The sequence below is a fragment of the Argentina silus genome (assembly GCF_951799395.1).
Source record: "Argentina silus genome assembly, chromosome: 1".
NCBI classification, from domain to species: Eukaryota; Metazoa; Chordata; class Actinopteri; order Argentiniformes; family Argentinidae; genus Argentina; species Argentina silus.
In genome coordinates this window covers 23632001-23656148 of record NC_139655.1, presented here as the reverse complement: position 1 = coordinate 23656148, position 24148 = coordinate 23632001, and the positions used below count along the sequence as shown (strand labels likewise).

The following is a 24148-nucleotide window of genomic DNA, read 5'->3' as shown; positions in this document are numbered from 1 at the left end:
TTGACTCATACTGCCCTCCAGTGGCAAAACAATGTTGTCAGTCAATAACAGTAAAATCTTGTATTTGAATGAAATATATCAATAAGTGTTGTTTGTCAATAAAAGTGATGTATAAAATACACATGACTTGTCCTAGAGATTACTGGTTGGTTGAAACGGGAAAATACATCATGAAGTGACTAGTGTAATTGAAATATCACTGTGGGGCATAAACTGAGCAGTGCTCCATATAGCCATGGAAAGATCAAGGTGTCCATTCTCATCATTAATTAGTGTGTGGTGTGTAGAATAGGCACAGTAATGGAGGCAATGAAAGACACTTCAAGAGAACATTGTTGGCATTTCTTTAATAAACATTTGCCAAAGGGAGAAAAAAAAAACATTTTAGTACAAAAAAAGACATGTTACTAGCCTCCTTTTTGAACTTGGGTTACAGGTCTCTTTTTGTTTTATTTATGATTTTCCAATGGCTATTGGGAAAGGGCTGGTGGGATTTTAAGTGAGCACAGCCTTTCTCCATCAAGTCATTCAGTAGCTATCAGTTTTACTGCAGTCGTCCAAGTGCTACCAATCTCTCTGGAACCAATAGGCCGCTTCTTCAAAAGACAACTCCCAACTCCCAGTCAGGAACCCAATCAACTGAGCCCCTTCTGGTCTGAACATATCCTTGGCCAAAAAAAACCTACATTACTGGTCATTTTCTAATTTGTGCAGATAAATGCACATCATTCATTTCATACCTAAATAGATTCTGCCTACTTTAGTCAGTAGTGCAAAACAATATTAATACTAAACTGCCCCTGGAGCAATTAAAGAAATGGCTACGGTACAGACGTAAAACATACCTAGCCTGGTAAATGTACACTCAAAAAAGGTAAAAGTTTAATTTAAAAGACAGCAGTAGAATTGATTACAAAAAAAAAAGAAATACGAAAATGGTATGAGCAAGAAAAGCCCCCTCTGTAATTCCAACCCTTCTTCTGTACCCCACATTCCAGATACAGGAGAAATACAATGCTTTACACAGATTCTTTTTAAATTATTACAAATCAAGTGTGCATTTCCAGATCCCTCTGGTCTAGCCTGAGGGGGTTTGGGCTCAGTACATGAGTCCTCTAGTCTGGGGGTGTGTCCTTCGCCACACCCCACCTTACATAACAATGCCACAGCCAATCAGAAGGGGAGGCCCCGCCCTCGGATGGCTGCCGAGTTCACATGAGGGACAAACCCGAGCGGAAGTGGGGGCGGTGCCCCGGCATGGGAGGGGGACCCCCAAGATTGGCCTGGCGGGGGAGGGTGTGTGCCATCCTTGCGGCCGATGCCGTGGTTGAAGAGGTGGATGCTGGTTGGGTTGGGCTGCCCTTCCACGGGGGGAAGGGAACTGTGATTGTATTCAAAGCGGTGGTCCTTGTCCCCGCTAAACACCATGCCACTGCCTCCGCCTTGTGCCCCCGTGCCTGGAGGGTAGGGGTCCTGGAGCGAGGGGGCCAGGGGCCCGGCAGCCTGGGACTGGCCTGGGGCCGGAGCCGTGCTGCTGAAGACATCCCTTAGGGCGTGTGGTGGTAGTCCACCGCCAAGCATGTGGCCCATGTAGCTGTCACTGAACCCTGTGGGAGGGAAGGGTGGAGGCGGGGGGCGACTGTAGTCTCCTCCATAGCCCTGTCCCTCTGCGCTGGGGAGGGGTGGGTAGTCTGGCTCCGGGGGTCTCCCTCCATCGCCTGCTCCTGATGTGGAGGTGATGGGGGGCAGGTGGCCAGTCTTGGGATCGGGGGCCTGCCGGTAGTCAAGGTCCTCACAGCGAGGAGGGGGCATGGGAGGTTCAGGGGGTCTCTGGTCAGGAGGCAGGATGGACCCCTGGGGTCTGGAGGAACATCCGCCTCCCTCAGACACTGAAAGATAAAGCATGAGACAATGTATGAGATTGTATGCAAGATAATGAATCACAGATCTATTTATAATTCGAACATATAACATCGAAGTGTATAAATAGAGTACCTTCAAATAGTAATTGTATCTATCAAATATACCAAATCTATATAAAAGACCATGACCACACTTTTTTTTCCTTCATCAGGCAGACAGTACTAATTTTCCCCTTAGCATATGAGGGTGGTTACCTGGTGAGATTGGGCTGGGCTCTGGGGGCTGTTTGGCCTCTGGGGGTGGCGCGGGGCCTCCTGGTGGTGGTGCAATTGTGCCCTCTACCCCCTCCCCACCACCGTCGCCACCACCACCAGACTCCTGCCTTTGGGTCTGTGTTTGCTGAGCCTGGAGGAGCTGGGCCAGCAGCATGGTGACTGCTGTCTGGGTGGCTGCAGCGGCCTCACCCTCTGGGGCGGACGGAGGTGGCGAGGGGGGCTTGGGCATGGGGGGTGTGCGGGGAGCTCCGCCCGGAGGAGGGGGCTTGTTGGATTTGGGTTGAGGCGGAGGCGGCTCAGGGGGTCTATCCTGGTCGGTGGAGGGTGCGGGGGGCAGGACCTTGGAGAGCTGCTGCAAGGTCTCAGGGTTGACCTTGGAGCTCATGACCTGGGCAAATTGGGCCGTGTTGACCGTGCTCTTGGACTGGAGCAGGTTGAGGAGCACCGCTAGCTGCTCCTGGGTCAGCTGGGAGTTGGGACCTTTGGGATCTGCATGGTAATCAAATGTGAGATGAGACATGAGAGAAAAAATTACAACAACTACAACTTTGAACAACATCAGTTTCACATAATACTACAAGCTGAGATTGGCATTGGTTTATCCTAGCATTTCATTTAGCCCTGTTTCTTTAGACCACAGTCAGCTTTATTTTACTAGCTTGTGGATATGTTACTCAGTGTATTGTGATATAAAAATCAAAGGGTGAAACCAACAAGCTATGAGGCGAGTATTAAAGGATGGATGAGCGATATTGGTCTGGACACATACTCACCCAGAAGGGCAGAGGCAGCTACAGTCTGGGCTTTGAGCCCCCCGGGGGCAGTTAAGCCCTGAGGTGTGTTACTGCGGCTGTCGTCCAGGCCCAGCTCCTTACGGGGAGCCTTGGGGGCCGTCAGCTCCTCTGGCATTTGCTTCTGCCTCCGACGCTTCTTACTCCACAACTCGTGACAGTCCTGCCACAGAGGGAGGCTGGAGGAGGGAGGAGAGGTGAAGGGGAAGATGGGGAGAAAGGGTGAGTGTGGATGTCCAAGGTAATAAAGTAGGGCGAAGGGGACACAAACCCATAAGAAAACGGAAATAAAAACAACGCAGTACAGCAGTTGATCACAAACTCAGTCAAACGTACTCTGGTGGGGGCATCTTGGATGGGTCCACGTCTTTGAGGAATTCACTGTTGAGCGCCTGCTCTGCTGTGCAGCGTTTACTGGGGTCCAGGGCCAGCATGTGGTCAAACAGGTCCAGGGCTGAGGGTGGAATACTGCCCAGAGACAAAGACCAAAGGCATTAGTCAAACACACAGGCTGAACGACACGGCCATTCATTACTCAAACGATGGCTCAGTGACTCGATTCAACAGGCCTGTGGGACTTACAAAGCAAACTCCTCTCGTAACCGCCGTCGGTACTGTTTCTTTGGTTTCATGGTGTTGAAATAGGGCAACTTGATCACGTCTGGCCACACTGCAGGGCAGGGGCTGCCACAGATGCGACTGGAAAGAAAATAATAAACAAAAGTTTAAGGTAGCGTAGAAAACAGCATCCTTTCCTGACGATTTCACAGGAAGACTAAACTGAAGTTCTTTCTGTTAGAGGATGCGGAGGTTAGGGCAACTATTGCTGCATTATACAGACATTGATGAATGACATTTACGATACAGATTTCGCACAACATACCTGATAAGCTCCAACTGGGCCAGCTCCTGGTTTGCTTGAAAAATTGGCTTCTTTGTGAACAGTTCACCCAGAATGCACCTGGGAAGAAAGAATCAGATTAAATGCATGAATACTTGATTCTTCATAGAACCACGAAAAGTTATCATTCCATGGTGAAGAGTTATGGGTCCCACTCGCCAGTAAAACACCTGTAAAACAAATGTGACTGAATTCTTCCTTCGATTCCTTATGTTCTCTCCCCTTGCCTCCACAAAACGCATTGGACGTCCGAGGGGAGGATCCTCAGATCTCCTCCAATCAGTTTGGAGAAGGAGAAGAGAGAGAGAGGATGCAAGGAATCAAAGAAAGACCTTCGAGATTCTACCTCAGTGTATACATGTCTCTTACCCGCAGCTCCACACATCAATGGCAGGTGTGTACCTCTCCTCCCCCAAGAGAAGTTCTGGAGGGCGGTACCACAGGGTGATCACCTTGTTGGTGTATGGTCGACTAAAAGAGGAAGACAGAAAAATTACATCAGTATCAATATCCTTGATGGAGCAATAAAATACAGGCTACGGCACACAGTCTAATTTGTCAGCCATAAGGGTGGCTTACCTCTCCTCAGAGTTATAAAGCCTGGCCAGGCCAAAATCAGCAAGCTTTATTTGACCCCTAGTGGATAAAAGAGAACAACATCACTCAAGTTGACAGAGTGGCATAGATACAACCCCATTCTGCTACAAAACAGATGTCAGTGGATTTGTATGATCTTTTCTGTTTGGTGTTGAGCACTCACTTGTTATTGAGCAGGATGTTGGAGCACTTGATGTCTCTATGCAGGAAGTTCTTCTTGTGGCAGTAGTCGAGGCCCTCTAGGAGCTGCCGCATGAAAGACTTGATGTGGCTCTCGTTGAAGTGGACCAGGCCAGACTCCAGCAGGCCCATGAGGTCATGATCCATGTACTCAAACACAAGGTAGAATGCACCTGCGAATGGAAGCATGATGCTTTAGGAGTGACGCACAAAAAAAGCAAAACATATGCAGGTAATACAGCAGCATGCAATATCATGTTGGTCTATTATGTACCTTTGTCGTTCTTGAAGTCTAGGGCGTCCTCCTTATCTGTGACGATCTCCTTCATGTTGATGATGCTCTTGTGGTTGAGCTGCCGAAGGATCTTTATCTCCCTGATGGCTGTGATGGGGAAGCCCTCCTTCTCGTTGTCCAGTCGAACCTTCTTCAAGGCCACCATTTCAGCTACACAATGAGATCAGAGAAGCATAGTTATTAGAGTCATGAAAATACTCCAATATGAATTATCAAACCATGTATTTCAGTTACAAATGCAACAGAACACAAATTCTGAGCAACATGAAATGTTGACAAATAAGCATTCAGTGTCCTAACCCGTGTCTTTGTCTTTAGCCTTGTACACCTGGCCATAGGTGCCCTCTCCTGTGATTCCGATGATCTCAAACTTGTCCACGCAGCGTTTCCCCCAGTCAATTTCAGTCTCACAGATCTCCCCAAACCGAGGGCCACAGATTCTGGGAAAGACATTCAAACAAAACCACAAATTAGAAGAATCAAAACAGGTAAGAGCCAGCAGTGGCACAGAGCATGTAATGATGACAGACACAGGGCATGGGACGGAGATGGGGACACAAAAAGGTTCAAAGACATACTTGGGCCTGCGGCGAAGTGTGGTGGTCTTCTTCTCGTCAGGCGGGCTGTGAGGGGAGCTGACAGTGCCACCGGGGAGTTCAGGAGGAAGGGGCAGGTCTGACAGAAGGTGGCGGCCCTTCCGCTCTGGCTTCTTCTTCCCTGAGAGCGACGGCAAGTATTCCTTCAGGCTGCACACAGGAGAAAAGAAGGGAATGAGCCCAGGAGTTGAGAGGTTACAAGGGGAGGAAACCAAGAGGGACATGTAAAATAAAAGTGACCAACTTATTTTTTTCTCTTACCTGTCTAAGTGCTCAATCACAGTTGGGGGCAGAGGTGCCATTGTAGGGATGACTGTGGCAGTCACTCGCTCTTTCTCTTTGCTCTGTCCAGATGCAGGCGCTTTCCTTTTGTCCCGCTGTGCAGAGGGGTCATCCTTTCCCTTTCCGTCTCTCTCTCTTATCCGGTCTCTATCCCTGCTGGGCTGGGTGGGTTCTGTGGGCCTCTTGGAGGACCTGTCTGAGGGGGACTGAGGTTGGCTTGACACAGGGGTCCTGGGACCCTTCTCAGGGGGCGGTGGAGAGGGGGGCCGGCCTTTCTTGGTGGCATGGTTGGACTTGGGGCTGGGCTGGTGGGAAGCTGAGGAACCCTTGGTGGGTGTGGAAGCGTTGCTGGAGCTCTTGGCTCGTGCGGCCGCCTCGGCGGCTTTGGCCTTCTTCTGCTTACTGAGTTCAGCCGCCAGGCTGCTCTTGAAGGTGAGGGTGCTGGGGGAAAGGCTGGATGGGCGACTGCGGGAGCGAGAGTGGCGGTGGCGGCTACGTGAGCGAGAGTGCCTTGAGGATGAGTATGGGCTTCGGCTCCGAGACTTGCCAGATCGCCTAGAGAGAGAGAGAGAGGAATTACACACCTTTACACAGAGAGGATATGCTCATTCAGATTCCTTCACATTTAATTATTGGACTACACACTCTTGGAAGTTGAAAATGTCAAGATAAGACAATTTATAAATTAAGCAAGTAGGCCTATAATATGTATTGGGCTAGTTTACATTTCAAGCAGCAGCACATTTTATAGATTAGCCTACACTTTTCAGACAAGCAATGAAGGTGTAGTTATCAAATGAATTAAGAAAAAAACACATTGAGCTGCAATGCTACTCAAGCATCTGGCTGACTAGTATCAAGCTTGATGTAAGACCATATCTACAACATTAACAGGTGCAATGTGGTTTAAGGGATGACAATATGAATCACAATCTTGAACAGCTTAGCACATTCATTGGTGCAATTTCTACACATCCAGACTGTTACTTTGTCATACGTTGTATCATCAATGTCTCTTACTAGGCCTATATGGTTAGTAAACCAACTTTATTTTAATATATCCTAACTTCACTTCAACATATCCTAAGCCTTAAGTGTCCCTCATTTTCAGTTATCACCAACCAAAGATTTTAAAAAGTGGGTGTGCATGTGGTATGGTAGAGTATCATTCACTCAGAGCAATAATTGTATTTGTATTAGCTTTTAAATCAACCTGTCAGCCATCTGTACTTGTTCAATGTATTAACAAGCCACATAAAGAAAATGAAAGAGTAAAGTACATTAAAGTGGAATTTTACCCTGTAATGCAGTGGATTTGTTGTTTTCATTTTTCAATAGAAGACAAATGTTTTTTTGTGAATGTTTTAAAACGATCTGAGTCCAAGATATCTCCCTTTGAATGCCCTGATCATTCCCGATGTTCAAAATTTCCCATTTGAGTGAATTCCAACAACTCCAAGATTCCCCTCTCCCTCCAATGCAAAGTCATTCTGTTGAACAGCGCAAGCTGCTCTGAGTCACTGGCAGAGTAGAGCAGGGTCAGAGTGCAAAAAGTCTCGTTTGAAGTATTTTAACAGGGTATGAGACATTTTTAGGAAGTAAACACAGACCTGCTTCTTTGATAGCTATGACGCACCTGCACGGGAAATTATGATAGTTCCAGAGAATAACCATTATGGATTGACTATAAATACACATGAACATGGATTTCGGGTAAACTTCCCCTTTAACACTGTATAACAACCATCGTTTTTAAACCCTTCCGGCTCTTGTTAACTGAGAGTCAACCAAAGCAACTCATCAGAACGATAGGGGCGAGTGTCTCATGCGGATGAAGTCAGCAAAAAACGTCAGTAGTTGGAACCAAATGTATCCATCTATAATGGTAATGGAACGCGTCAAAGTAACGAGTTGCCTACCATGTGATTTTGTTCTGTTGACTGATTTTAACAGGCCATATTGCATGCTAGATACATTCCACTTGATGTGCAGCTTGATACAATCGCAGGCATTTACAGCACCTCGTGGCCTTGTGACTTTTGTCATTGTGAAAATACATGGCAAGCCACCGCCGTACTATTGATGACTCCGCTTGCTTGCCCAGCAAATTTAGTCTCAGTGGGTCGCTTACACTTCTAACGTGCGTTCCTTCTGTCAAGGAAGTTGACTTGCATTTTTTATACGAGATGGCCTCCCTTTCAAATGCCTGAGGCACACTGAGGCATTCAACCTACTAAGGTAAACAAGCACTTAACACACATCAAAGTGAAATTAGACAGTCAGGTGGAAGTTGGAAATAGGATGATGCATCATTCATTAGTTCGCTGAAATTGTCGATCTAAATGTACGATGTATAGTTATGAAAGATCCGCTGCTTGATCTTTGAAACATTTACGTACCTTACGTCTGGACTCGGGCTTAGTGACTTTCGGTATGGACTTCGTGATCGCCGACGGGGCGCGTAGGGACTTGCGAGTTCTCCTTGTTCGAATGGGCTATGTCGGCCATAGCTTGGAGACCTGCGCCAGTTTGATGGGCTCATGGGAGACCGCTTTCTTTTGTTGCTCGAGTATGAACTGGGCGACTTGGAAATGTTATAGGCACCGTAAACCTCCGCATCTCGGCCGTAGTATGTCGAATTAGGAGACTGTCTTTTGTTCCCATAATTGGGGCTTCTTCTTGATATAAACTGGTTATAACTCCCACTAGGAGACTGGTATCCTCCATATGAATAAGATGTCCCATAGGGACTTTCTGCCTTGAAGCCAGGACTTCTTCTGTAGGCCCTGAGTTCTTCACGGTCATCTCTGTATGATTGTGGTGCGTCCCTGTATGCAGATGGGGGCTCCTTATCAGACCGTGTCGTACTTCTGTGCCGTTTAGACTCTCTTTTATCCAAAGACATGAGGGGCAAAGCAGATGAAGTCTTTTTGCCGTTACTGTCACTGTTTCTCGCACTGTCTCGATTGTTTTTGGTGCCGCTCAGGCTACTTGCACCACGAGCTTTCGAAGAGTCCGTCTCACGGCTATGACGATCCTTTCTTTTCGGATCCTTCTCTTGTCTATTCCTTTCGGATGAACCACTGGTTTGGTCATCTTTCCTAGGGTGCAAAATATCCCGGTCTCTCCGAGACCTTCTCTCTGGGGATGTCGGTCCGTTATTGTCTGTTAACGCAACTTCGTTGAGTCGGTCCACAGAAAGCCGATGAGCATGTGGGTCTAGTTTGGGCGAGGGGCTCCCAGAAAAGCTCTCGGATTGAGAACTCACGTCGTCATATTCCACTAAAGTCCGAAGTTCATCTTCTCTTTCCAAACCGCCTCTACGTTCACCATCGGGCTCGTCTAGCGTATGCAATGACTCTTTTTCCCTAGCATGTTTGGTTTTCTTTCGCCGAGAAGCCGATGACCGCCTCTTCTCCCGGTGCTTCTCTCGCAGAGTAGTACCGCTTTCAGGTTTACTACGCCTGTCCTGTCTAGCATTTCTCTGTGCCGAGGGGCTCCTTCCCCTACCCTCGCGAAGCACCTCCGAATTAGGCATTTATTTGTCAAAAATATATGCTATAACTTATGATAATATTCGTAGTTTTCAACGTTATGTTCATTGGTACACAAAACAAAACATTTGCAACGATTTGGATGGCTAGCTAGCAGGCTAACGCTAGCTAGCTAGTCACTAACCAACAGCGACCTATTCCTTACAATAATCCATCACACTCCAACAGTTCCTTCTTGAAATGAATCCCTCGATGAGCTGAGTTTAGTTAGTTAATGATATTCCAAATGAAAATCAGTCATTGCAATTCAGCACTGAGCATTTCCAAAGATGTCCAACTTAGCCAGCTAGCTACTGTGGCCAGCTAGCTATGTAGCTACAGTCTCGTTATTGCATTCCATTCCATGCTGAGTGTAGTAGGCCCAATATTTCTCCTGTTCAAAGGAAATGTGTTCTTCGAAAAATATCGTAGCTCATGTGGACATTAAAATCCATTCAGCAAATTGGTAAAAAAAAAAGTACATTGAAAAAAAAAAAACTCCCAGTCCTCGTTAGGAGTCTAACTTCTTGACGTTTGCCATTCACACTCCACTCTGCACTAACAAGGAAGTAGCTACTAGCACACTGGTTAGCTTTCTTTCTCCTTATGGAGTTCAAGTCAACTCCGGCAGATTCAATAAAACAAAGCCATTCAAAAAAACATATCTACTTTCACATGTCTTAACGGGTAACCATTTGTCATCAGAACAATAGGGAAAGTTAAATGCTATTTTATGAGTTTTAATGGACAGCTATTCTACTATTTAACAGATAAAATTTACCAAACTTTGTCAGTAAACTATCGTTGCAGATTGCCGGGCCCTAGGTCTGCTCCAGCTAGCTTTCAAACCGAAGGCCTTCTACTCCGCTGTTACATCCAATGATATGCATAATCCAGATCAGTGGTTACGTCACTGTCAAAGGAAACCCCTGACACACAGGCTAACAAATTCCTATAAAAATATACATTATTTTATTCATTTTTAAATATTTGAATTTGCAGTCAATTCAGATTAACTGTATAAAATGTATATTATTATTATTATTATTATTATTATTATTATTATAGTAGCTATCTATAATTTCTACACAAAACCCCTCCAACTTCACTCTTTGGTGTGCAGGTTTTCGTTTCACCAAGGCACTAACACACCTGTTTTAATGCGGTAGTACAGATAGAAGACCATAATTAGTGAGAACAGGTATGTTACAGTGATATACTGGAGCAAATGTCTTCATGTCCGACAAGGCCAACATTATTTAGCTGATGCACACCTACTATGAACATTCATTGGCTCTCTCCGAGATTGGAGTTGTGAGATTCATCAGTCCCCATCATAAACAGATTGTAATAATGTTCTAAATCTAAAAGGATACAGATGACGGTACTCATAAGAATACTGTATGAGTTCACCTGACATCAGTGGGACAACAGATCCAGTATGTAGTGCATCACACTGGTTTACTATTCCTATAGAAAATGTCATTGGAATTAATCAACAAATGTATATGATGCATTTACGACCGATATATGATCTTGGAATAATATAGAATTGTTTGTATAAATGCTATTAATCATTATCACTTTATTTGTTTATCCGATAGCTCACAACTGACATGAACTGAAAGTTGTACGACATTTAAATTATTGTACCCAATCACAGTAAGTTACATTAGTGGTTCTGTTTAGGATGAAAAACATGGACACAAACACAACAACAGAATAACTAAACAATAAAGCTATACAACCAACACATTCATATTGACATGGATGTCCTGATTTACAAACCAAATCATAGAGATAAATAAAGTAAAAGTCAAGGCTCTTGAAATGTTAAAAGGCAGTCAAAAACTGTGAAGACAAGCAATAGGAAAAGTACAGGTTGCAGTTGTCCTTTGATACTACTTGATAATAGAACTTCCGAAGGTATAGGACAGGCAGATACAGACAGACAGACAGACACACCTTGATGCAAGTCTGAGAAAGCAAGGTAGCACCATGGAAGTAGGGAATGGTTAATATAGCAAGCATGTTTGAGCCGAGTACTGTATACACCAGCCTAATTTAGGACACTGCATCCTACCTCCCACGAGAGGACAGATGTGATATACTATGCAGTCAGGTTGGCCTCAAGTTAGGTAAGTAACTGACAAGGTTAGCCCTTAGACCTTCAAAAATATCTTTACCTTATCACTTTAAATTATCACTATAAAAAATATCCTCTCATACATTTTGTCTTAATAGGTTTCACTTGGTGTAATGTTCCCTTCAGAGGGTGGATAGGGACTGAATGTAGTTGGCAAAAATGTGTGTGATTATTCAAATGTCTAATAATCCCACAATGGGATACTTAAGTGAAGTGAATTTTACATTTATTTGTGTAACATACTAAGGGGCCGAAGGAATTCTTGACAGGTTTTTTCTCTTGTAGTTCCACCCCCAGCACCAAGAGGACGACATAGCGCCCTCTCAAACCATGTGTGGATACACCAGAATGCATACATACTTCTCTTTAAACAATGTTCATAGGAGGATTCCAATCATATAAGCTAATTTAAAGTAACAAGTGTGAACATTTGTTGCAAACTGTCTGGATTGTGGAGGCACATGTAGTGCTGCCTTGGGGGTAAGATTTGCCTTGGGGGTAAGATTTGAATTAAATAAGATTTGAATTAAATGTTGATAATGTCAGACCAGGTAGTCAAGAATTTCTCAGGTCCTTACTGTAGGTATTATGATGGTGATAAAGTAATAAAAAAGTGTTTTAAGTGAAAGCCCTTATATCAACAGAATTAGGGTTCAGGGTTTCAATAAACCAGTTATGAGTGGCAGGGCTTCTAAACTCTGAGGTTCAATAAAACAGAGATACAAATACATTAATACAAGTGGTTCTAGGATATAGAACACTTTTGAAAGATCTGACAGGCATATGACCAAATTCCAAGACCACAGAGTTCTGTGAATGAGAATATCAAATGCTTACTGAAAAAGAAGAGCAAATAAGAGAAAGCACCTTAATCAAACTCTCAGCATTGCATATGATTGGTAATCTTGGAGTGTAGTGCGAGTTGTAGGGAGAGGGGGAGTAGTTTGCTTTTTCACAATCACAATGGACATCAAGGCATCAGAAAGTAAAACTGAGCAAGATCACTAGCTTTGGCCCTAACAACCTTCTATAATCCATCATCACATCATTATTGAACAGTTGCATTATAAGCCTTACAACACAAATAGATTTTCACTGTCCTGGCGCCCCGCTGGTGGAATGAGCTTTCCACTGCTGTCATGACTGCAGAGTCACTACCAATCTTCCGCCGTAGATTGACGATCCATCTCTTCAGGCTACATCTTAACGGTCCCTCATAAAGACCTCTTCACCCCCACTACCCCCCTGTACAAGTTTTTCTCCTGTTAATAAAATAAAAATAAATGAAAAAAAAAAAAAATCCTTCTTATAGCTTTGTGACTGCCTATGGCCCCTGGTCTGAGCATTGATTACTTTATCTTATGATGACTGATGGATAGATGATTCACTTACTTAAACAAATGTATTTGTTTTAAGTCGCTTTGGATAAAGGCGTCTGCTAAATGCCATAAATGTAATATAAAATGTAGAACATGTAGTTGCCACGCACTCCAATTTCAGTGGCTGAGATGGCAATTGTCTTTGGTGCTTAATTACAACATCAGACAGCCACCACCCTGTTTGGACATGACTCAGCTCTCCACAGATGCACACTCACCCAGTTGCAACACAGGAAAAGAACTTTCAATTGAAGACTAGAATCCAGTTGACCCACTCTGTAACAGGTGGGATTTAGGAAGTAGTGGTGGAAAAGGACCTAGAGAAAAGTGCTAGAGATCCTTTTCCAGAAGAGCATATGAAGGAGATTCCCGTTCATTAGCACTGTACTGAAGCTGCACAAGTTAATGTAAACTGACTGAAATGTTAGACTGAATAGTTAAAAGTCTTAGACCCTTCGGCCATAATGAACAATAACCTTAAATTCAAGTCCTCTCTGTGAGATTGTAAAAAAAAAAAAAAAAAAAAAAAAAAAAAAAACTTAAGAGATTTCCCTCACATCTTTACAGGGAAAACATGTTACTAGTGTGCTTATCTTATGTATGGCAACAAAAAAATACATTTTTTGGTTTTATTTTACGTGTATCCTCTGAAGAGCAAAAATAAGTTGACACCTTGAAAAATATATGTTTACATTCATAGTGTTCTTGGGTACTTGTTTGTTGTTCCTTCTGTTAACAATTGAATGTACATATTTCATATTGTAAAATGTAGTTTTAAAGGACATACCTGTAAATATCCATGCTATTCAACTCCAGGTCTGGAGAGACGCTATGTTTGCAGGCTTCTGTTATTTCACTTAATCCTCAATCTCAGATTAATTACTGCATTTTAAATTATTGAGTACCGACCGATATAGAGTACCGATTCAATGAAGGGCTCAGCAGTCAGTCGACAACACACGTGTTTTTACAACACATATTTTTACGACAGTTTGAGTCATGGCATTGTATCAGTAAATAGCATTCCCTATCTCCGATTCCCGGTCCAGCATTGGATCGGTGCATCTCTATTAATTAGTATTGTGTCAACTTAATAATATTAAGTTAATATAAACAATAGAGGGACTGGTCTAATTAATCTGGATGGAGCCCTCCAGGATTTAAATCAAATAACATGGCATCTACCCTTCCTAACCCTGGATCTAAGCCTGCCTATGTCTGCTTGAGCTCATCTTTCTCAACATCTACATTGTATCTACACAGCCAAACCCAAATAGCTTGGTTTGAGAAAGATTTTGTCACATTTAGTCCATGTACCATATCTTACTTCTGTGGTCCCCGATCCTGGTCCAAGAGAACTAGAGAGGCTGCAGGCTGGTTTTGTGGAGTGTTGAAGGAGCATGAAGGATCAATTAATCAATATGATGTAGAGAACTGCCAAATCTGAGCATGAATCAGTTGCCAGTGCCACTTACCTTCTGCTCAACCACTTACCTCTGATCCAAGACCAGACACCCTGGAGACCAGGACCAAGAGTAAGGGGCAGGTATGGGCACAAATCAAATGCAAAAATCAGAGAAATGTTTATATACATAAGCAGTCACCGCTGCCTCATTGTCATTATAAAATGCAGCATCTCTCTCTAATTCTCTTGGCCAAACTTTTCCTTTTCTTCTTTCCATTCTTCTCTTTACTGTCTTCCATCTTTCTTGCACGGATTTCTCTCATGAGGTCAAAGAAGACCTGCAAAAACAATTTCAACAAGGTTTACCAATAAGTTTCATGCAACAACCAAAACATACTTCACTATATTTTCAGAATGGAGAAGAGCAAAGGACCAGACCAATGCTGTTCACAAAAGACAGAATAACCCTTGCTAGTAGATGCAGCCCACCTCAGATTGCCAAGCTTACCTTGTCAACATTGGCACGGGTCTTTGCAGAGGTCTCCACGTAACACACGCCCCACTGCTCGGAGCGCGCCTTGGCCTCTTCTGCGCTCACCTGCCGCCGGTCCTCCAAGTCAGACTTGTTCCCTACCAGGAGGAAGGGCACATTCTCATCCTCCTTCACCCGCAGGATCTGTTCCCTGCAAAGCACAGTGTGCTTAGAAGTTAGAACCCTAGTGTGCCTGCATGGTTACACCATGTCAAATAATGGATGTGTGCCTACAGTATGTGATGGCAGAAAAAGACTGCAGATTACTTTTTATTAATTACTTATGTCAGAGGCATAAGCTTTTACTTTTTAGGAATAACAGAACTTTTATTTTTTTATCCAACCTTCAACCATGCATGGAAATGACTAAAAACAATGTAGTAGGCATTCGGTGAATATGTATTAACTCATCATGAAAGACTAAAAGCAAGCATTTGGAGTTGAATGCTCAACCTTAAGTCTGCTGTTGCTGCAAATGACTCCAGTTCAGTGATGGAGAAGACGCAGAGGAAGCCCTCCCCACTGCGGAAGTAGTTGTCGCGAATGGCTGCATAGTCCTCTTGTCCAGCCGTGTCCAAGATGTCTATCTGCACCTCCTCCCCATCCAGAACCACCTTCTTTCTGTAGCTGTCTGCTTTGGTGGGTTCGTAGTCCTCAACAAACTAGGAGGTTGACATCACCAATGAGGAACCTCACAACATAGCCTACCACGTGAATTCATTACACTAAAGTCAATATGGCACTGCAAATTGGGGTTACGATGAGGCCTAGATAGTGGTCTCTAGAGACATGCAGGCCTACATTAAGAGAAAGTTTATAGACTAAACATCCCTTGTCCTGAAGAGAAGAAATAGGCCTTCTCACAATAGTAATTTACCTTGTCCCACAAAATACTATATGTTAATAGAATGAGCCTCAGGGAACACAACTAACCACAACTGACAAGTGTGCTCCATGGCATGGTTCTTTCTTACCTCGTCATACATAAACTGCAAAGTGAGGGCTGACTTGCCCACTCCACCACTTCCCACCATAATCACTTTGTGAAGGGCCAGAGAGTTCTGCCCCTTAGGTTTCGCAGCTGCCATGGCTATAGGTTAGAAGTGGTCAGAGTCTAAGGAGAGGAGGGGATTCGGGAAGGAGTTGGGAGGGGGAAGGAGGGTTAGGAAGGTAAGGCAGTGAGATTGGACAGCAGGCTCCCACTGTAGTGAGGGTCAGAATGAGTGTGGTCCCTGAAAAAAAGAAGAACAAAAACAATATAATTCACAGCACATGATATAAACCTAATTTGTGATTAGCTTAAATCTTTTCTCAACTCAACATTATGAAATAAAAACCACAAGGGGGCACTCTCATAACATGTATTTATTGTACAGGACTTAGGGCCTAGCTTGATCAATGACAATAGGCCGAGCCTAGGATGACAAGCAAGCAAGTTGTCCTCCACAACACATCAACAATGATTGTACAACACTTCACTTGTGCACACAAGATAGTGGCCACTGGCCAGTGTAGTGATGGAGAGAAACCAGGATGGCACCAAGGCAGACTGCACTTTGTTAGCTTGTTGAAATACTGATATACAAACTAGTCTACTATTGCAGTGAATACTTCAGAAAGAACCAATCTCCAGGAGCCAAGTTTCACAATAGGTCTATGGCAGTGGTGACACAGGGAACAAATAGGGAGTGGTTGTTTTGACTAAGCTAACAATGACTTTTACAGTTCAACTGTCACTTTAGCAGATAGCTGGGAAAACAGCAGCAAATTTGACACTATACACCAGTTTCTGATCAGACGATAGGCTATAAAGTAACAAACTAGCATAGCATCACAGATCAACTGTTCCTGGGAATTACAGACAGGCCTGTCAAACTCAACTTCCAATATGGCAACAGTTGATATAGCTACTGTAGTTAGCTACACTGAAATGTAACTAGTTTACCTCTAACGACACACCCAGCTGAATAACAAAGTCAACAGTTTGCTGGCCAATAAGCGACAAAGATAAGGATTAATGAGAATGAATAGTTACTAGCTATGTATCAGATATTGCAAAACAGCCATCACTCATAATTCGAGCTATTATTAATCAAGCTAACAAGTTAGTTAACAGGCTAACATTCACTGGATGGGAGGAAGAAAAGACTTTCATATTTTAGTAACAGTGCAATGGATTTATAGTCGAAAAATTGATTTGCATGCAAAATGACACCATATATTATGGAAGACAGGTCTCCACCGTCTCTGACGACATCCACTAGTAGGTGACTGGCTAGCAAGCAAGGTGGGGTAAAGACTGCTACTAGCTAGCATAGCCAGCTAGCCAAGTTAACCTGAAATACTATAGCAAATCAATGTTATGTCCAAAATCCATCAACTGAAACAAGCAAACATAGCTAACTAGATTTGTTAACTAATTTCAAGGTATAAGACAATGACCTTACCTTGGGATACCTTTTACGATGAAGGGAAGGCTTATAAATGTCAAGTGAATTAGACAATACAGTGTTTCCAGTCGTTGCTGCCTCGTTTGGACTTGTTCTTCGAAAGCGCCCTGACTAGTCCTATCTCCTGTGGACGCGGGGGGGTGTGCGTGAGGGTGGAGGAATCGTCATAGAATGTTTCGAACAATGTTGCAATTTTTTATATTATATCAATTAACACGATACATAGTAGCCCACAGTGAGCGACTCAGCATACTGTTTCTATCAAAATGATAATTTCTCAGATTATGTGTTAAAAAAAAAACGATCTCAGGCTTTTTGCATGGTATTTAGACAACAGCACGTGTTCTGTTGTGACACCGCAAGGAAGTGTTCACTACTGAGACTTGATGGAATTGAAGACAGCAGGTATAGGTCTAATAAGGAATAATTTCATTGAGAAGTCCTTTCAGACAATGATTTATGTTTTTAAATAGTTATCTTAAACTTTTTCCTGAGTTGCAATGGAATTGACCCCGACACTTGGAGTACATTTCGGTCTGTCCATGTTGTCTTTCTTGTTTGAAGTGTCAAATTAATGTTTCTCATCTCCCTCTTTTTAGTGGTTGAGAGCAAGATTATTTTTAACCTGCATTCAAAATATGCAGAGAAAACATGGAAAGAGACCTTTCAACTGGTTCGCAGATGTATGGTAAGCAATCACTGATTATGTAATGAGAGAATGAAAATCCTCAGCGTCATTTCTTACTTTGGAACTGGGGTTGTCTTACTTCACAGCTTGTCTCAAGAAATGTACAAATGCATCCGTGACTGTTCGAAATGCTTTCCAGATGTTGGGTTTAAGTAAGATTTCAGCAGGATTAGAGCTGTACCGAACTCACTATACAAACATGGTCCCTCATTCACTGGAGGCTTTTAATCACTGGAATGTGCCCATCCTGATCTGTCACCAACAGGAATAATTTCACCACACTTTCATTGTAACGGTTTCCTCCCTCCGAACTCGCCTGGGTACAGTCAGATCTACCATTTTGTTGGGCCACGAAACCTACCTCCCTTTTTTGGATGGAGAGGTATTTCATTGTGATCTTGTGCACACCCCATAACAACTTATTTGTATATACTTTATTTATTCTAATAATTAATTTACTGAATGCATATTCATAGATTTACTAACATTATTTCATACAAGGTATATGTTTCCTTCGGAAATGCCTACTTTGTAGACTGGCTTACTGGAATCTGATCTGATGTGATGATATGAGTGAGGTCATTTCATCCTGGAATCCTTGGCCACTGTCCAGTTGTACTCCATGGCTCATTATCAACTGTTCCTTCCCCTCCACTTTTCATCACCCAAGGGGAACTAGCATGAGATGGGCAATTAAAAGGAAATGAACTCAGTCCACTGTCCCCTGCAATTACTTTGTCAGGCCTGCCCCGGTCTTTCTGGTCATGTTGCTCCTTGCTCCCCTGCTTTTAAAATAAGTTTCCAATAGGTTTAAACTAAAATGCTTGTTTTGGCACGGCAGCCAGATAGGAAACACTACAATCCAATCATCCATCTTTGGAAATTGAGCTCCTATAGCACCTTTTAGATTTAGACATCAAAATGTGTAGTGTCAATTGTATACGACAGAATAGAAGAATAGAGCGAAGGGATGAGAAACAATTGGAATCCATAACAAAACTATGACATTGTATGCAGCTGTGCTATTCTGTCCTGTCTTGCCCTGTGCAGCTATGTGACTGCAGACTGGAAGAATTTCACGGACTGTACATTTAGGAGTGCACTGTCTTGGTGACTTAGTTTTGATTTGGTATGGGTGGAGCAGGGGGGTAGATGATTGTTGGGCCTCACTCAGAGGAAGTTTATCTTGGCAGCAGTTAGTCAGGGCCTGCGGCAGGAGGGGTTAGTGTTAGGCAGAGGCTGTGGTGGTTACTGGGCAGAGATGTGTGGTCCGGTCTGACGGGATAAGGCAGCTGGATCTGGGCCATGCAGATGTCGGCCATCAGTGATGCTCATTCTGAAGCTGAAGCACATCCAGCTTTTAAGTACTCTCCTGAGACTGGTTATCTAAGGCCCTCCGTAAACACTGATGTCAAAGTTTTCACTGCTTTCCTCAGGATACTTAAGACACATGAAATGTTTCTTTTTAACTGTATTTTACAGGACAAATCGAGAGGTGACAACAAACCGTGTGAACCATTGATTAGGTGTCTAAAAAGACTCCATGAAGCACTGAATGGTAAAGATTTGTACTCATTTGTGAATTATTAATGATTTATTTACCACATTAACTATCAGAGCTATCAAGGTTCAAAGTCTAATGCATATGGTACCAGGTATCAGTATTCAATTTTAGCTCCAGGTCTTTAATATATATGGTTTATCCAGTAAATATGGACACTTGAAGTGGTGTCCTTGTTTTGTTTTTCTTAATTCTGATAAAAAAAAAGAAATAATGTCCTCCATTCTCTTTCTGCTCTATAATGCCAGTGTCTTCTCTGAGTGCCATGGTATCCCGGTTGGAGATGATGGCCAAACAGAGAGGGTATAATACTTTTAATGTCAATATAATGCTTTCTTTTTGGACTGTTTTAGTAATTTCATGTCTAGACTCTGTATCCATCTACTGGACAATCAAAGGATTACTTTTGAATTTTCAAGACATTGCTGCATCTCTTGTCTTGATTTGAAATGGAGAAAATAAACACAAATACAAATAAACAAAATATCAAACTTGGACTTGATATTATGCATGGTCTTGACTTTATTTTTAATTATATAGCATCAAATAAAAATTATAGAAACATTAATAACTATACCTTCAAAGACACTGTGGTGTTTAGAAAGCCAGTTAAAGAGGTCTCTGTCTACATCCACATTTAGGACCCTTGACCTCTGCTATTCACAGGATGGCGTCCCACCTGAGCCCCACTGAGACCACCTGCTACCTCACAGCTGACATGTTCTACCTAGAGGTGCTGCTGCTGCCTGGTGGTGGGGTAGAGGATGTCAAAGTGGCCCAGCATGGAGAAGCCCCTGTGGTAGTAAACTGATAGTCTCTCCTTACATAAATTAATTTGATTGGTTCCAATTACTTCTGTGTTTCCTTACTTTAATGGTAATTTGTTTTGGTGTGTGTTTGTTACAGTCAAGTGAGTCACTTCTTCAACTGTTAAGGTACGAGGTAATACACCCACAGTCTGACAGTGAATCAAGTGAGGTCACCTAACACATTTCTTTAAAAATGCTATGGCAATGTTTTCACACTGCATATGGAACTGGTAATGAGTTTATTTTGGATGTAAGCATGTTCATTTTCCAAAGTTCTAACAAAATATGAACTTTTGAATCCTAAAACTGAAAGCCATCCTCAGATGACTCTCTTTATTATGGCACAGGTCAAAGAAGTTTGAAGAATTCTCAATTAAGCTGGAAGATCTTTTCTCGATGTACAACATACCTGGAGACAAGTACTGTCTGTTTAACAAACTTTGCATTTAGTATAATTTAACTATTGTTGTCATGAATCTAAGATATTATTTTGTAGTGAGGTCAAGATAAAGATATACACAGCACTGCAATACTTGGGAAAAGATCTACAGAAGATATCATATTTGCCTAGGTGAGTGAAATAGAATGAGTGCATTGTCTATAGGATGGACATCTGTCTCAGCTGTAAACAAACAACTTTAATTTGTGCACCCTACAAGTTGTTTGTCTCTCTTTCAGACCACTAAAGGACTGCAATCTTCACATGGACATGATTCTCAATGGCAGGATTGGCTATCTTACGACAGGGAAAGAAGGTGCAGTAGCAAATAGAGGAAACAGAATGACCAGAGAACACTTTTTTCATTGGCTTTAGCTGCTCTTCCACCCTCCATTACACTTATGTCACTTTATTTCCATTCTCCTCAGGTGTTCCAATGAGTATCCAGTTCTACATCAGCCCCTTTGACATCCTCCTGGAGATGTCAGATCCAGGTATAGAAACACATTGTAGCAGAAATCTTGTAGAAGCCAATGAACGACTGTAGTATTTTAATATTGGATTGCAGATAGGAAGAGTGTTGGCCAGCTGGCCCTGGTGTCAGTGGGGTCCAGTGACTCCACCCATAAGCTCCAGATGACGTCCCTGATCCCACAGCCACCCCAGCTTGATGCCCAGGGGTAACTATTGAGACTCTGGACAGGATATTGTGATCATCAGCTAGAGCTAGTATTGAGTTTGTATATGCTAACAGATGTGCTTTTACAGTCTCCCATTGTACAGTCCTCTTTGTGAGGTGCCCTGTGAGATTGTGCCTGCCTGCTTCCAGCTCAAACTACACCCTCCACTACCAATGCTCTCCTCCTTCATAGACAAGATCAGCCAAATTACAGGTTTGTAGAGGCATACAGTACTTTGACACTCCTACCAGTAAAATGTATGCCTAAGGTGAACTGAACTACAGGTGTTGATAAGTTGAACTTGTGTGTTATTTGTAAATGAACATATTGTGTTGCACTGTTATTCACAGTTGATTGGATATCATCTTTCTTGGTATCTGACTCAGCTCTGTTGTTTTATAGATGTTGCCATACCAGATGTTTACCTGCAGTGGGCGCCCTTTCTTCAGCTAATGATGAGGAGTTCATTGGGAGAAAAGAGTTGTGAGGAAATCTTGGATGACCAGGATGCCCACTTTCTAGTGGTTTGTAGATTGTTTAAACATGAGCAGGTTTTGAAGTGTAGCCCTGTTGTACATTTAACACTTCAAGATTGACATCACCATTCTACAACTGAGTTAGGTACCATTCAAGAGGCACATATTCGGAGTATGTTGATACACATTGGCATGGAATTCAGACCCATACACAGCAAATGACATATTAGGCAAGCTTACTTTTATACAACAGTCTGACAAAGTCCAAAGGTTTTGACACTGGCATTTCTTAGCCCCTCCCTGGTAAAGAGATGCACCAGTATGTCCTGCCAGGGGCTGCATGGGAAGCATCTGCTCTGAAGGGGGCGCTAGTGAGCAGCATTCCCTTCACCCACCCCGCCCATGTCCCTGCCCTCCTGGAGCTGCTCCGCCACCAGTGTGCCATCAACACTCTACTAGCCAGCTGTATCACCTCCCGCAGGCCCAGCCCAGGTCAGTGAACTCCCATCAAGATTGTAGTCCACCAAACCTACATTATTTACAGAATCATCATCAAATCATTGGAATCTACTCATGTGAAGTAGCCTACAGTAACAGTGTTTTTATATTGTAAATACATGTACTGCAGTGTATTTTACTGAACTAAATTCCTTTGATCAATAATCAATGAGTAATCATGAAATGGATATTGACATCTGATGACAACACGGCTGAGGTCAAGCTGTGCAAATCAGAAGCTTACACACACTCTCCAGCGATTTCCAACCTGGTAATGACGTTGTTGAATTCTTTAACAAAAACCCCTTCAGGTTCAGTGTGTGATCTCCACTGCGAAGTTCTTCCAGAGTCAGACACCAGCCTCTCGGTGACCTTTCACCTACCTGACAGTGGCGCTCTCGCTGTTTGTAAGTATTTGTGTTATGTAGAGTAGAGGGGTTGTTTTGGGAACCACTATATACATTCTACTCTATTCTACTCTTCCCTAGTATGGTATCTGAGTGGTGTATTTTTCCTGTCTGCAGTGCTGGTGAATGTAGCAGACTCTCGGCAGCTCACCTGTAGTCTGTTTGGGGAGGTTTTCGAGGAGCCATCTATGGACGAATACATCTCCAGAGTCCTAAAACGGTATTTCTTTTATTTTGATGAGGAGTTAATTGAGAGAAAATTACATATTAGCAAGCTTACTTTTACATAGTCTGACAAAGTCCAAAGGTTTTGACATTGACATTTTCTTAACCCCTTCCTCTGTGATTGGTAGAACCAGCTTTCTTGTACTAATTCAATATTTACTCAAAAGTTAGAATATGTAGTTGTGCAGCATCTGTTTTCTTTTATGATTCAGATGCATGTCTATTCCTGTGACCATGAGGGCATTGAATGGAAGGCTGGCCAAAATGATCCCTGCCGCAACTCTACCTGATTTCCACCCCACCATACCTACTGATGATGCCATCCCTACTCTTCCTCCTCTCCCCATGCCCTGTGAGACTGACTGCCCTAGTGTTCCTGCCCTTGAGTCCAATGGCATCCACACTGCCACCTTGCCTACGACCATGTTTTCCCAGAATACAACAGGGCTGAACGCCACCCCAACGGACTCAGCCTCAGCCTACTGTCTAATGTCTGTAGCCTCAACCCAGCCTGTTCCTGAACTCAATACAAACCCTCCTTCCAACCCTTACCCCTGTGCCACTGTGGGTGTTTATTCACATTGGCTAGCCAATAACCATCTCCCAGAACTAATCTAAGAGTCAAAATGTGTTGCGTGTGAAGCCATAAGGGTGCAGGTTAAGAGCTTTTTAAATGACAGCTTTATTTTTTCAAACTACTGAATAAAATAAATCTTTCAAGCAAATAGTTTTTTTTTTTCTACATCACATCAAGCCTTTAAACTGTAATTATATTAATATAAAGTAATTCTTATGCCTATAATTGTCACTGGCAAAAAACTGTTTTCGCAAATAATCAAGCTTTTAGTCCTAATTACTTAGTGGGTTTCAGACACCAGTGTGTGAATATTTTTAATAACACATTCTCCGTCAGACCTATACAAGTAGTTGTATGCCTTCATAAACAGCAATTAAACATTCATAAACTGTAATGATAGAAGACAGTATACTGTCAGAATCATTTAGTACCCCACTAGGTTATATAATAGATGATTATGTTTTTCAACTGATGTTTTTCAGGCTCCCAATATCGATCAAATTATCGTGAATTGTACTTTCCACTTTTGATAGTATCATTGTTTGCACTAAATTGCTTGTAAA

The 24148-nt window shown here is 42.9% G+C and overlaps 3 protein-coding genes across 3 annotated transcripts; 1 reads left to right on the top strand and 2 right to left on the bottom strand.

Annotated features, from left to right (window-relative positions):
* Positions 1-330: 330 nt before the first annotated feature.
* cdk13 (cyclin dependent kinase 13) lies at positions 331-9780 on the bottom strand. The gene is made up of 14 exons (XM_083672849.1): positions 8180-9780; positions 5760-6335; positions 5481-5648; positions 5203-5342; positions 4882-5052; positions 4591-4780; positions 4410-4466; positions 4200-4301; positions 3813-3890; positions 3512-3628; positions 3266-3397; positions 2912-3108; positions 2118-2627; positions 331-1889 (listed from the first exon to the last, which is right to left on the bottom strand). The coding sequence occupies exons 1-14, from the start codon at positions 9316-9318 to the stop codon at positions 1174-1176; spliced, it is 4293 nt and encodes a 1430-aa protein (XP_083528975.1). The 5' UTR covers positions 9319-9780; the 3' UTR covers positions 331-1173.
* Positions 9781-10884: 1104 nt separating this feature from the next.
* ralaa (v-ral simian leukemia viral oncogene homolog Aa (ras related)) lies at positions 10885-17330 on the bottom strand. The gene is made up of 5 exons (XM_083681242.1): positions 17223-17330; positions 15750-16007; positions 15229-15437; positions 14752-14926; positions 10885-14581 (listed from the first exon to the last, which is right to left on the bottom strand). The coding sequence occupies exons 2-5, from the start codon at positions 15861-15863 to the stop codon at positions 14459-14461; spliced, it is 621 nt and encodes a 206-aa protein (XP_083537368.1). The 5' UTR covers positions 15864-16007; positions 17223-17330; the 3' UTR covers positions 10885-14458.
* Positions 17331-17492: 162 nt separating this feature from the next.
* med1l (mediator complex subunit 1-like) lies at positions 17493-24148 on the top strand. Its single transcript, XM_083684280.1, has 17 exons — positions 17493-17630; positions 17825-17913; positions 19396-19471; positions 19723-19777; positions 20141-20273; positions 20381-20409; positions 20631-20702; positions 20780-20854; positions 20962-21038; positions 21151-21216; positions 21291-21402; positions 21491-21615; positions 21805-21926; positions 22172-22370; positions 22688-22783; positions 22901-23003; positions 23221-24148. Exons 1-17 carry the CDS (start codon positions 17612-17614, stop codon positions 23624-23626), a joined length of 1854 nt encoding a protein of 617 aa, XP_083540406.1. The 5' UTR covers positions 17493-17611; the 3' UTR covers positions 23627-24148.